At 36.6% G+C, this 14,050-nt stretch overlaps 1 protein-coding gene across 2 annotated transcripts; it reads right to left on the bottom strand.

Moving 5' to 3' along the window:
• Positions 1-2,602: 2,602 nt before the first annotated feature.
• Positions 2,603-13,742, bottom strand: LOC129266416 (uncharacterized). 2 transcript variants are annotated; one of them, XM_054904266.2, is made up of 2 exons: positions 13,047-13,742; positions 2,603-5,037 (listed from the first exon to the last, which is right to left on the bottom strand). In XM_054904266.2, the coding sequence occupies exon 2, from the start codon at positions 4,977-4,979 to the stop codon at positions 3,276-3,278; it is 1,704 nt and encodes a 567-aa protein (XP_054760241.2). In that variant the 5' UTR covers positions 4,980-5,037; positions 13,047-13,742; the 3' UTR covers positions 2,603-3,275. The 2 variants fall into 2 exon arrangements, with proteins under 2 accessions (XP_054760241.2, XP_063959421.1); XM_064103351.1 differs by lacking the exon at positions 13,047-13,742 and adding an exon at positions 5,238-5,556.
• Positions 13,743-14,050: the final 308 nt, after the last annotated feature.

Here is a 14,050-nt window from a genome sequence, read left to right on the forward strand (position 1 = left end):
CTTTCCTTTCGTCGGGGGATTACAGCCGGAGTGCTTCGGGTCCCCTTATCTTGAATCTCACCAGCAAATCATCACTCTTGTCTTGCTGCTAATGTGGTCAATAAATCATGTGATTATCTTGGGAACTAACATTCTCCTATTAAAAATCACGCATGACGTCCGCAGATCTCGACGCATCGCCGCGGTAACTGACAAATCGCAATCAACCGCAACGGGAAGCACATTCATTGAAGCATTCCGCGGTACCAACCGGAGCACAAGAAAACGTCAACATCGCGGCGTTATTCTCGTGATCTCAATAAGCGTCATATATTTTCTGTCATGTTTGCCAAGCATAGTTGTTTTATCTATGATCGCCGCTCAGACAGCGGGTTTCTCTCCTTATGTCTATCTTGGTGTGTTTTTGCTCGGTATAGTAAGCAGTGTCTGGAACATAATAGCATTTATCCTGTTCGATACCAAATTTCGACGCGTCATCTGCGGCATGTTTAAAAGAACAACTCGCTCAGAACAACTAGTAATATTCTAGTAGTATACTTTAGAAAGTATAAACTTTAGAAAGTATTCAATATGAATAACTACAAGATTAATATATTTTTGTTTCTGTCTTTTTTCTGTTTACGTTGGAAATTATTGCAATTCATACCACTCTAATTCCGTTTTTAATAGGCAGTCAGATGTGATATTACATTCTGTACAAAACATCCGTTATATAAACTGCGGTGAACGGGATGGAATGTTTGCCTTACCTAAAAAGACAAGGTACATGATATCTTTTTTGGGGGGCAGACACTGGTAACAACTTTATTAAATTCAGTTTAACTTCTTTAGACGGACTGTCAAAGTAATGATAAACTTTTGAGAGTCCCTATTCCATCATTATACTGTATCGGTAAAAATGAATTTATGATATTACTGATCACCATGACCATGTAACATGTAGTTTTATATATTTCTCTCTCCCTCTCTTATGATAATTTTGTCTGGGTTTTAAAGATCATGATATGGGGTTTCGAACAAACTTAGATAATATTTGAATTGAAATTGGCAACATTCGGATTGAAAAAAAAATCATGCAAATTGTCAAATCTTTTAGAAAAGTAAATTTAGCTCATGATAAACATGATATCGACCAATGATATGCATTAATGTATTAATCTAATACATTCTATTTGGCTGGAGTAGGTTTCATCAGTGTGGCCATATCATTACTGTTCATTACAGAGCTATATATAGGATATCATACTACACCAATGTTCTTAGAACATGTACAATTAGGTCAATCAAATATCTGGGCCAAATATTTCCAACAATCAAGTTAGATTTAGATCATTAAATTCGGGTTAGATGTCATGGAATATGAGGAGTGTTTCACGATCAAATTTTTTGTGTTTTTCATTGACAACTGTAATAAGCTACTGAAATCCTTGCATCTGATTGGCTAATAACTGTACGTCAATTATGTCTGGGAAAATGATTCAAATATGAAAATGAGACAGCTCGAAGTAAATGTTAACAGTAGATGCTTAGCGATTGAAATTGGTACCGATTGCTACGATTGACTTTATTGCTTTAATATTGTGTATAACAATCTTTTCAAAGCAAAGATCACTCGCTGACCTTAGTTTTACGGGGCCCCATAACCATTATGACCAGAATCGAGTAGTATGGTCAGATTGTCATCTCTACATAAGCCATTGTTTTAATTTCATTTTATAAGTTTGAGAAGTTGAAGAGAATTAAATTGATTAATCCCGTAGCGTTGAGTTACAATAAGTGAGTTGGTGTGTGTGTATATTTTTGCTTCATCAGCTTGGAATTGATATCTCAACCATAGCACGGTGACAATCAACACTTGCTAATGATTATTTCATCAAAATAATGGGATTTAATGTGGTGAAGAGTTCTCCCGTCCAATGTGGAAAGATAATTAGGTAGGCCTTCATATACAATTTCGTCTTTCCCATAGCATGATTAGAGTCTTCTTGTCTTTATCGTTATTTGAACTATTGTTACATTTATTATGAATATTATTTTCGCATCCTAATTATTATCATGATTATCATCATAAATTACATCCCCAATGCATTTATTATCATTTTTGCCATTATTACTACTTTTGTGCAATATTATAATCATTAATATCACTATCATTTCCATTATAGCTATTAAACGAAATTTATCATGCTTATCGATGCCGCAGTCGTTTCTGCATTGACCAAAACTTTTTCCGAACAATGCCCCCTCCCCCCCCCAAAAAAAAAAAAGGGTTTAGTTCATTTCTAATAAACCTGACTGGAAAACCTTCATTTTCTTATAACTTTCTCTTCCCCCTCCCTGCTTGCCCGTCTATCTTTCTGTCTGGGTGTCTTTCTCTATATCTCTTTATATTTCGTTCGTTATTTCTTACACCTCCCCTCTCTTTATTTTAATACACATCAGCTCCCTCCCCAGTTCTGCTTTCTATCAAATGACATGGCATGGTAAAACATTGTATCCCACCTCTAATTGTAGGCTAACTGCCTTCAAAGCGCTTTGAACAATCACCAACCAGCAATCACAACTGAATAATACATACAATACAAAAAAAATTAGCGCAATAATTATATTTAGATATCCTTTAATCACAATTCAGTCTGACTCATTATGCACAAGGTTATACACGTAACAAGGTGATTTTTTTTTCTAAATACACAAAATCTTCGTGATCTTTGGCAAGTAAGGTATAGATAATGCACATTAAATACAATACATGTACTACATTCAGAAAATCATAAACTAGTGAATATGAATATAGATTTGAAGAGAATCAGGAGAAATTGCATATTGATGATTGCGCATTAAGATTACCTTTCTTGAATAAAATGAAAATGATTTTCTATTGATATGCTTTGTAACAATGAGGAATTGGAGGCTTTGGTTGATTGATTGTATGGCAAAATATGAGAGATCGAGAGGGTTAATAAAAAGAACACCTGATAAAAAAATGCAAGATGAAATCAATTATTCGTAATTGTGATATTCTTAGCCTTCGTGTTGGTGACTCAAGAAATCGGGAAAGAGGGGTGGAGGGGGATGTAAAAGAATCATCATATTTCACTATTTCCGTTTTTTTATTAACAAACAAAAATACAAAGTGAGCAATGAAAGGTGGACGGAAGGGCTCGTGTACTCTTTTCGTACATGGGAAGTAACTTCCCCGGTTTTTTAAAAGCAAAATAGGGACAACAAGCCCCTTGAAATCCCCCCATATCCTTGCCCAGTAGCATCATCTGTTACTTCATATCATTGGGACTATTAATGAGCGACTTTTCAAGCTGCTTGAATCTATGATCAAGTGATGCTCTCTTTGCTGCTTCCGCTCGAGCGAGATCCTTCATTTTTTGACGCAACAGAGCAACGTCGCCGCCAGCTTCAACTTCCCTCTTTGACGTTTTCAGCATCAGGTGCGCCGGAAGCGTCCTAACAATACGGCGAATCACGTGATAGTTAACCTCCTCATCGTTGACGTCACAATTCTTTCGCGCATTGTCTTTGTTGTCCTTTTCCTGGGTTTCGTTTTCGCTGCTCCCACCCCAAATGTGACTACTGTCGTGATTGTCCGTTTTCGGAAGAGAGGAAGCTGAATGGGTCTTCGCTGTATTTTCGCGCGTTTTCTTTGGCAAGGTTGAGCTGGCGGATTTAACGGATTTAATGCCATTTTCATGTCGATGACGTTTTGAGCGTTCTTGATTAGGATTAGCGGTACTGTCGCGGCGTGAACCGCGTCTTGACCGGCTGTGACCGTTCTCGCTTGCCTTAATCGCTCTTATCAATTTATCTCGTGTAGGTGCTGACACCAGAACCGAGTGGTCACTCTGCTGCCGAATTAACTGCGGCTTTCTGTCAGTGACGGGTGAGTTTGGAAGGCTAACACTTGCTGGGCGGTGCATTTCCGAGGAAGCTGGTGGAGGCGATCTTCCTTTCACTTTCACGTTAGGTGTAGCTTGGGGCGGTAAAGAAGCGGTTAAGACTGAGGCATCTCTCTCAGGGCTAGAGATCGAAGATAGTTTCAAGTCATTTGTTGACGGAGACTCCACTGGAAGTTGCGAAGCAAGAGATGGAACCGCGGGAGTTTTTTTGAATGACATAGCAAAAAGGCCAAGTGCTCTTACTTTTAGAACCGGAAACCTTGTTTTAGGTTTTACCGTTTCAGCAGATCCTCCGGGGTTCGGTTTCGCATTATTCAAGGGATCGGCATCTTTGACATCACTTTTCTGTACTTCCGGTTCAAGATTACTGGTTTTCTTACACTCCTCTCCCCTGTCTTCTTCAACCACTTCTTCAACTTTCATCTCAGATTCTAGTTTCTGTTTCCAAGCACCTGACATTAATAGTGGCATCTTAATCTTTTCTCTCCTGGATCCAAAGACCCCCCTGCTTGCCAGGTCTCGCTTTTCTTCCTCCTTTCTATCACGCTCAGCTTGCTCGCTTTCTTTAGATGCTGTTATCGTTGTTTCCTGTATATCCGTTTCAGATTTGTCCCCCTGTGGAACTTGATCTGCTGATGAGGTTTCGTCTTCAAGCCCCATCGTCTTTAGCGATTCATCAAGAGACTTTTCGACAGGAGTCCCTTGTTTGAATTCCTTGCTCTCTGGGCTCGTACTCGACTTTGGTTTAAATGAAAACACGTATTCCTCTTTCAGCCAACTGTTGTCCCCGTCCTGAGGAGGAGGAGGGATGCAATTGAGATACTTAGGTCTCTGTGCAGCTTTCACAAAACGAAGATCATTGTCCTGGTCAAACACCTGCTTCATGAAGAAACTCCGCTGGTTCCACGACATCGCCGTTTCCCGTTTCCTCTTCTCCCTGTCGATCTTCCTGAGAGTAGCAGCCAACCGCCGTTCCTCACCCGGGTTTCCCAGGGAGATGCCTATCTCCCCGTTCCGTCCACCCCTCGACTCTGAGCGGTTGCTACGTCTAGCTACCTTCTGAGCCATAGTCCCGGCAAGATGTATCGTGCACCTCTAATTAGTTCCTCGTGATCATGATAATATTCTGCAGGGGGGGGGATATGAAAAAAATAGAAACGATAAGACCATTACCTTCAAAATTTCCACATTACTGGCCATTAAAATTCCTTAAAAATTCAGCATTCTTAAACAAGTTTTAATATCCATTTCCGAAAAAAAATCCACAAAAAGCATACTAATTTATAATGTCATAATTACAAAAATAAGAAAAACTTCGTTCCTTACAAAAGAAATTCCATCCGACTTCAAATGATGATGACCCAAGAGCTACCCAGAAGCATCAATTCAATAAATACTTGAACGTTGGAATATAGAGTAATAAAATAACCGACCAGCTTTACAGTGTAGCCGCATCGATGTCAATTAAGTATTATAACCCCAGTGTTGTTTGACCACACCAATAATTTCCTTAATGTCTCCAATATTGAAAAAGGGAACTCTTGGCACAAATTAATCGATAAGACTCAGAAGGTAAAGGCCACAATAAAGAATAAGATCCTCCCAAAGCGACCCGCTCCTTCGATGTAATTCCACATGTTAACTCATCCCTATACCGGGGCCATTTTATCATCTAGTTTAACCTATTGTTGTGGCGAAAGCACCCGTTATTGCGGTCACCCAAAACCTTATAGACTCCTTTGTTCGGATACATTGATCAGTTATCGATTGGTTTTGTGTAGTAGTGAAAAGAAAGAAAGGTAGAAGTATGCAAACTAGTATTCAGTGTTGCTGGGATATTTGGGTTTTGTTTAGAGAATGGAGATCGGAGCAATAACCCAACAGAGACATGTACATGGAAGAGTCTCGAGGGGTGTGTGGGCTTTGTCGTCTGGTCGAAATCATTTAAAAAACACACACAAATTAATATGTCAGAAAAATTAGTTGTTAAGTAATTTCAAATTTGAATACTCTAATTATATCATTTCCATGAGTGAAATTTGCCATTCACTGGTTTATTGTGATACAAACGTTTTCAAAGAAAATGAAGTTTACAAATGAGATGACAAAAATAAATAATTTACATGTCAGCAGAAATAATACACTTATTTCAACACAGGGTTAATGCCTTTTAATAGCAAGTTGTAAGCATGAATTAAGAATCCGGGCACATTCGATGATCCATTTATATATCTTAGTTCATTGAAAAATTTAGATCCAGTACATGGCATATGATCATCATAAATTATCATGTTTTACTTATAAAAAAGTAAAATTTACAAATGTATGCTATAATTCTTAGAATATGGAAATCATTTAATCCATTAATTGAAATTGTTGTTTATAATATTACATGTGAAATAAGCTTACTGAAATAAGCAATTATCGGGTTTGGCTATAAATTTGGAATGATCATGAAAGAAGTTACTCCTGTCTGGTGAAACTGTTGGATTTGAATTGTAATGCTCGTTATAGTGTCCCCATTTTATCGCGGAAGCGTTCATACCAAAGTTGCCATACGTACTCTTATGTAATTTCTGATGCAGTGGCTACTTGCAGTGGATTACGGGGAAGAAAATATATCAATCGAATTTATTTCAATCTGATGATCCTGATCGAGCCTCTTTTTTGTTTATTCTGATTCATTTTTTTTTTCTTATCTTTATTTTTATCTATTTTTATTAATATTATTATTTATTTTATTCTTTATGTTTCATTTTTCTATTTTTTATTTTAATTTATTTCTTTATTTATTCATTTTGTTATTATCATTATTATCATTTTTTTTATTCGGAGGGGGGGGGGGGGCAATCATGAGCTACCACTGCCACTCAAACATCATAGTCTATTTTCTTATACCCTAAGTAATTTTAATTCCCTTGAGTTCAGTCGGGAAAATTAACAGATCGATACCAGCAGTGTCTTGTCATTAACGCTTCAAGAGACAGCAAAACGTGCGAAATGTCATTATTTCAGGTTAGATATATAAGTGATAGTAAGTGATGGATACAAACATATATATCATCCTGTTCTTTAGGGTATATATTGACATTTTACATCTCAAAGATGCAAAGCTATGAAACGAAAATCGATTAATGAGCACTCCGTTGATTTGCCAGAAACGAGGTCGGGTTTGGTCAACAAAATGGCGCTTGGAAATAGGGAAATGAAATGTTATACAATTATCAAATCATAAATGTAGACTGATTATAGTATGCGGAAAAAATTGGCTCAAAGGTATAAATCGATTAAGTGTATACTCTTTGATAGTCATCACATGACTACTTCATGAAAGTTGTCAGCAGCTATACGTAATCTTTATCTAACCGTAGCCATAGTAACAAACAGAAGCCAGTGCTTCTCAGCCAATCAACAATCTCAAATTGAGTCAGCGCTCACGACTGATGTCATTAAAATGTCACCGAAATATCTCTTTGATTGTACGGCACGGACCTTGGAGCGATTTGTAAAGAGGGGTGTCGGTTTGTTAGCATTCACCCCATCCCCCTCCCCTCCGAAAAAGGAAGGGAAACAAATTAAAAAAGGATGGGATTTACGTCAGAAAAAATGACAAGACATTTTTTTTTAAGCTAAAAAGAAATAAATAAAAACAAAATTGAGGAGATTTAGGTCAATATCTATATTTTAGAGTAGCAACCTCATTTCATGGGGGATTTTAATAATAGCAGGGCCCGCTGGGAGAACAGTTTTCGGAACTGAAGCGGCTTCCCTGGGTAAATATACCTGTATTATTATTATTATTATTATTATTCTATGTTCTTCATGCACCCTGGGTTTTTGTTTTGTTTTTGTTTTTTTACAATGAATCCCCAACTAGGAGCTATTTACGATTAAAATTTATTTCGTGTTCTTATACGTACATTCATTTTTGTGAAGATACGCACGCCGGGCTGCCCCTTTCAAAATACACTCACCCTTCCCATTTACACTGCCCTACTTTACTTTGAAAGGTTGTACTTTTCGAAGGACATTCAGAACGGGAAGACAAGAAAATGAGATTATCTCAGGCGAAGGAGGAAAGACAAATATTCCTCCAAAGGACTTGCTCTTGTTTTCCACATCTTAACCTGGTCTAACATGCTAGGGTTGGTCCATTATTTTAGTCTGCCTAAGGCTACAGATACACCAACGAAACCGACTCCAAACCGACTGATGATCTGTCATTGGTAATAATGTAATAGCTTTGATCGGTTTGGAGCCGGTTTCGCTCGTGTAACTTGGTCTCTCTGTGTACATTGCAGGTAAAGACGTGTTTTGTGTAATAACAATTAGAAAGCAAATAACAGGTACATGTGAACATCCTTGATGGTCAATAACTGAAAAACCTTTTTTTAAAGGACAAAGTTTTTTCACACCCTCCTAAAGTGGCCATAGCGACGACTGGCTAGACAGGAATGGGCTGGTCATTTAAATTTGTTCTTACAACTATCTAAAATTAAAATCGTTGATTTTATTGAGAGAAAAATAGAAGTCAGAGTTACAGTTCGGTTTTATTTCCAGTGAAAAGTGGATCCGAAAAGAAAGGATACCCTGGGAAGATTAGATATGATATCACTGTAAACCTAATAGACTTTCTCCTAAAAATAAAAAGTTTTTGTCAAAACAACTATACCACGTATAGTAACGAGGGTTTTTTGTTTAATAAGAATCTTGTATTTCGTTTAATAACAAATATATTTAGTGTTCCTTTGATCTGATTATTGGTTCAATATTGAAAAGCTTCAGGATCGCACACAACTAGCTCTCATTCATCAAGATGTCAGGTCGCCGAAAAGGAGAGAATGGTCTCGGAAAGGGTGGTGCCAAGCGTCTTTGCAAGGTTCTACGAGACAACATCCAAGGTATCACGAAGCTTTAGATTAATCAGATTTTTTTTCAAATGGGATAGACTCAACTGGAAAAGGGGGAGGGGCAGAATATGACAACAGAAAATAGAAGCAATAGCTGAAAAGTAGCTGACTGCCAAATAAAAGCAAAAACGTCCATGAAAATCTCTCTGAAACACATACGTATGCCGTGGAGTGATTTGAATATCAGACGGCATGTTAAAGATTCAATTACCGGTACATGTTTCCACAATGCATTGGATTGACTGTCTCCTGTCGATTTTCACAAAGAAAAGGAGAAACAACAGATACCTACAAAGTACAGAAACCTCAGAAGAGTTAGAAAAAAGGTCAGCGAATTCTTATCAATGACTATTGGTTCTTTATGATTATACAACTGATCCAACAAAATTGAACAAACAAGACTCTAATGAGCAATTATCCCATTTCTGTGACTGAAAATCATTATCTAAATTCTGTTCTTGGGACAATAATTGTAACACATGGCATAAAACTGAGGGGTTCTGGTGCCTCGTGCATTTTCACTTTGCAAGCACCAACGCGTTGGTAACGCGTTGCAACGTCTTCAGGTAAATTGGGGCTTTACATATCGAATATTCGAAAGTCACATATCAATGTTATCCAATGTCCTTAACTTCCCAGAAGGGAAAATCCATCTGCAATTTCAGAACTTTCATGAGACCAATATGAGCGAATGAATTAAAGCCAAATCTTGAAACACTTAACAATATTCGAAGAAGAAAAAAATATCTTTAAGTCTAGCGAACATTATACATTTACAACAACAAAATATTTGAATTTATCGATTCAAGTCCATTTGTAAAAATATGAAATAAATAGTTAAATGAATAAAATAATAAATGGACACCTAAATTATCATGATTGCAGTTTTTTTCTGACCAGTGAGGGAGGGGAGGGGGTCCATGGCCTTGGGAAGTGGGGATGCTGAAACACCCGCAAGATTTTCCTGGGGTGCTGCGTGCAATCTTCTCCATAGGCACTACCCCTTGGAATTCTATTAGGTGTGACAAAATTGAGAAATATAACCTAATGACCTTCATTTTGTATAAAAAGTGTATTTTTTATTGCTTGCTTGTCAAATTTCTTGGGACCAAAATGACCTTCATTTTGTAGTGAAACCCCACTTTTTGTTTGCTTCTCAAATTTAGATCAACACCCCCTATAAAAAAAAAAATCGTTCCCAGGGCCCTGAGGCTTTGCCAGTAGACTCAAAGTTAAGATTAAATATATCTGGATTCGCTGTTGATTTTCATAGTGTTGCTTTTTTGTTTTTCTCCCAGTTGTATAGATAAATGATCATATTATGATCTTATTCATGTTTTGTACATATTTTGCCAGTTACATAGTTGTATAATAATTCATAAGGGGCCATGGTTGAAAACCAGTGAACATACATAAAGATGTAATGTTCTGCAGTTATCATAATAAGATAATATGAATTTTATCACCTCATTCTATAATGTCTTGTCGTTTGAATTCCCCCTTAGGCATATTCCTTCACACTCGTTTCAAGCACCATTCACCGAGAATGGAGTAGGGGTAATTATGTACACAATGTGCAAAAGGGGGAGAGGGCCCCCTCATCAATCAATAGAGATTGAAATTGTACATAAATGTGAGAGGGACAATAGGATAAACAAAATAGATATAATAGGGACACCTGCATATAAGTACTATACTAGATCTATTTTGTCTGCGTTCATTGTGCTAATAAAACGGGGTTCATTACAATGGATGATTAATGAATATCGGGATCATTAGCTTAAAGCCGCTGCTATAGAAACAATCACGTGACTTTTGAATGGAACTATCTGAGGAGGGACCGGGAGGCTTATTTTTACGTTGCGACGAGAATCCTGTTTTCTGTGATTAGATTTAAGTCATTTGATTCATAAAAAGAAATATGTAGATAAACAATTTTGTAAAAATAAATTAATAAAACTTGATGAAATAAAAAAGATAAATAAGAAAATGAATAAAATAAAGAAAGAAATGAACAAGCCAACAAACAAATCAACAAATAGTAAATGAATATTTTCATAGTGGGATACAATGAAAGTATTGCTTTTTATAAAATTTACATGTTAAAAAAGTTAAAGTTAAAGCATAAATATCTCCCTTTTGGAGATTTTTCGTCTTTCGGATTTGAAAATAATATGAAGAAATACTGAGTTTGGATAATAAATGTCAATGAGTGTGGTAACAATTCGAAGACTATTAGCCCGGTTATGGAATTCAGTAATGGTGTTTCATGTACGAATGGGGAAGTGAAGGGGGGGCTCAAAACGTTATGGTCTCTGTTAACCCTTATCCTCACACTACTGTAACTCAACTATCAATGTTTATCGCATGAACGGATAACTATTCACTGCAAAAAAGCCTCGTACTTGACCCATCGAATATTCTTTTCTACTTAATTGTTTAATCCCTCTTAGCCATGGTCGATTATCATGGTCTGAAATCGATTGTGTCGGTCGCGTTCTCCTAATCCTCTTTTTACCCTGTTCTATTCATGCTTTGTGGGTTTTTGATCCTCCTGCTTTCTTTTTAATTCTTGTCCCGTACTTGACCTTGCTGGTTTTCTCTTCTATGCTTTCAATCAGTCCAATTCAGTTCTATTTTCAATTTGTTCCATAAAATCTAAGAATAAACGCATTATGTTGATCTTTTTTAACAAGTCTATCAAATCTAGGAATAAACGTCTACGCTGATGTTGTTTAATCAAGACATTTTAATTAAAACCCAAATCGTCCTATACAATCTAAAACCAACATTTATTAATGTCGCAATAAATGGACCTGCTCTGCTACCTCATGTATGTTTTGTATAACATGTTTCAATATGATGCATGAATATAAATGTAAAAGGAGACTGAACTTAAATATCTTGGAGACAGAGTTCAGACATTGTTTTTTATGTATGACTGCCATAATCATAAACAAGAACACGGAATAATTGCTGAGAACTCAAGACCGAATCCGGCTGATACAGCAATGTAATTGTGAAATGGCATTTGGTTTCCTATAGCAACACTATACACAAATCGCCTAAAACATGGAATCCACAGAGAAAGAGATTGGCAAAACAAGCTGACCATAAATTTCTATGAACTTGGGGATAAAGTTCACGGTCGAGTCACCTTTCAAGCTATTTTTCAGATATTATCTGATCAGTGATTCAGAAATGACATTCTGTCGGGGGTATTGAATATAGGAATTTCGGGGTATTGAAACCGGAACTTGCGTGGAGAAAAAAAATATTGCATTCAAGGCCATCTGTATCAGTAAATAGTATACATATATTTCATCAAAATATGCAGTATTGTATGTGGTATCAGCCCTACATTGTTGTGAGGGTGAAGTATTTGTTTAAAAGAAATAAGAGCACTAATACTACTACTGCTACAATTACTACAACTACTACAACAACTACTACTACTAATACTACTTCTACTCCTATTATCATTTCTGATATAAAGGTATTGCAGTTGATAATAATGCGATCATTTGGAGTATTATTAATAATATTATAAATGATAGGAATGATAGTGATGGCGATAATAATAAAAATATTGATGATGATGATAATGAAAATGATTATAATAATAACGATAATAATAATTATAATTGACAATAACAATACTACTACTATACTGAATAATAATAATAATAATGATGATGATGATAATAGTATAATAACAACAACAAAAAACAATGGTAATGATATTGATAATACTAACTTAATAATTGTTATATATTTTAAATATTTTAATTTCAAAAGTGTTGTGTTTACGAATCTTTTTAAAATGAAGAGAAAGAATAAAAGACATTAAGAAATTAATTATTTTCATCATTGATCATTATTTGTTCGTATGTTATTTCTGTAATATTCTGAAAATCGGTTGTTCGAATGCAAATTCTCTCTCTCTCTCTCTCTCTCTCTCTCTCTACTTATCTGCGTCGCTGTCTCTCCTTCTGCATACGCCTTATATCTCCTCAGAGATACCATAATTTTGTATGTGTACACGCTGTATCATAAATTTCACTAAACGGCAGTTTTAAAAGGTATAGAGCCATGAGAAGCCAAAAAACCGAACGGGAGAACAAAAAATACCAACACAATAATCACTGTACCTAGTGTAACTAGAATGATAATACATGTAAATTATCAGGAATTTATTAAAAGTAACAACTTTTCAAACACTTACTTTATTCTTAGGGGAAGTCCACGTTCCTTACGACATTATTCCTTCCTGAGCTTTGCTTGAGAAGAAGAACAAAATTCGATTGAACTTTGGTATTATGCTTGGTAACTCTTGTTAATATTGCCGTACTTCGAAGTACAGACTCGAGAGCATGCAGTACTGAAGGCTTTAGTAAGTTCTACAATGTACTTAAGTATTCGATCCGTTTATGGTTTTATTGTTGGCGAAGCTCATCCCTATATCCCCTGTGGTATGCCTCCGACCAGTGTCATTACACTTCTCGACTGTCTGCTGAGCGTAATTCAAAAAAATTGTCAGTTAAACCCGGATTCAGCACTCGACGCAGTGGGGCCAGAAGTTCTAAAGTTTACGCACCGACTAATACAATCAAGAAGTCACCCCCTCCCGCTTAGGAAATGTCTTCATCTTCTTTTTTTTCAGATTCATGACCTCTCCCTTTCCCGTCTCTCTCTCTCTCTCTCTCTCTCTCCTGTATGATCCTACTTGGGAGGAGCCGCGGAACCCCCCCCCCCCACTTTCAGTACCGTTCGGCGGTCCCCGGGGGGGGGGGGGGTTACTGACAAAATTTCACCAAAAAAAATCACCATAAACGTGCATGAAATCCTTCAATTTTGTCTTTAGAAAATGCCAAAGCGCACCAGGACAAGCTTGGTCGCTCCGTTCCCTCGCTCTCGAGTTAATTCGATGTTTTTTTTTTTTCTTAAATGCGTTTTACCCCCGAAAACAATTTTGATTTAATCATTCCTCTTCTTTCGCCCCCCCCCCCCCCCTTCATCTCTTCTTTATCTTGTTGGTCTCCGTGTTTCGTTATCCTTTCAATCTACCATCTGCATTTTTTCTCTTTTGTCCGATCATTTCTTTTTTTCACCATTATGACCATAGAACTTAATATTTGCCACCAAAAGCAGAGTTGCAAGGTAGTGCTTGCCGACATTACAAAAAAGAAAAATTGTTACATTTGGAATATATAATTTGCTTTTAAGAAC

The sequence above is a fragment of the Lytechinus pictus genome, chromosome 8 (genome assembly GCF_037042905.1).
Source record: "Lytechinus pictus isolate F3 Inbred chromosome 8, Lp3.0, whole genome shotgun sequence".
NCBI lineage: Eukaryota > Metazoa > Echinodermata > Echinoidea > Temnopleuroida > Toxopneustidae > Lytechinus > Lytechinus pictus.

Excerpts from the sequence above, each read along its gene's own strand:
- LOC129266416 (XM_054904266.2), bottom strand. The coding sequence starts at position 4,979 with ATGGCTCAGAAGGTAGCTAGACGTAGCAACCGCTCAGAGTCGAGGGGT.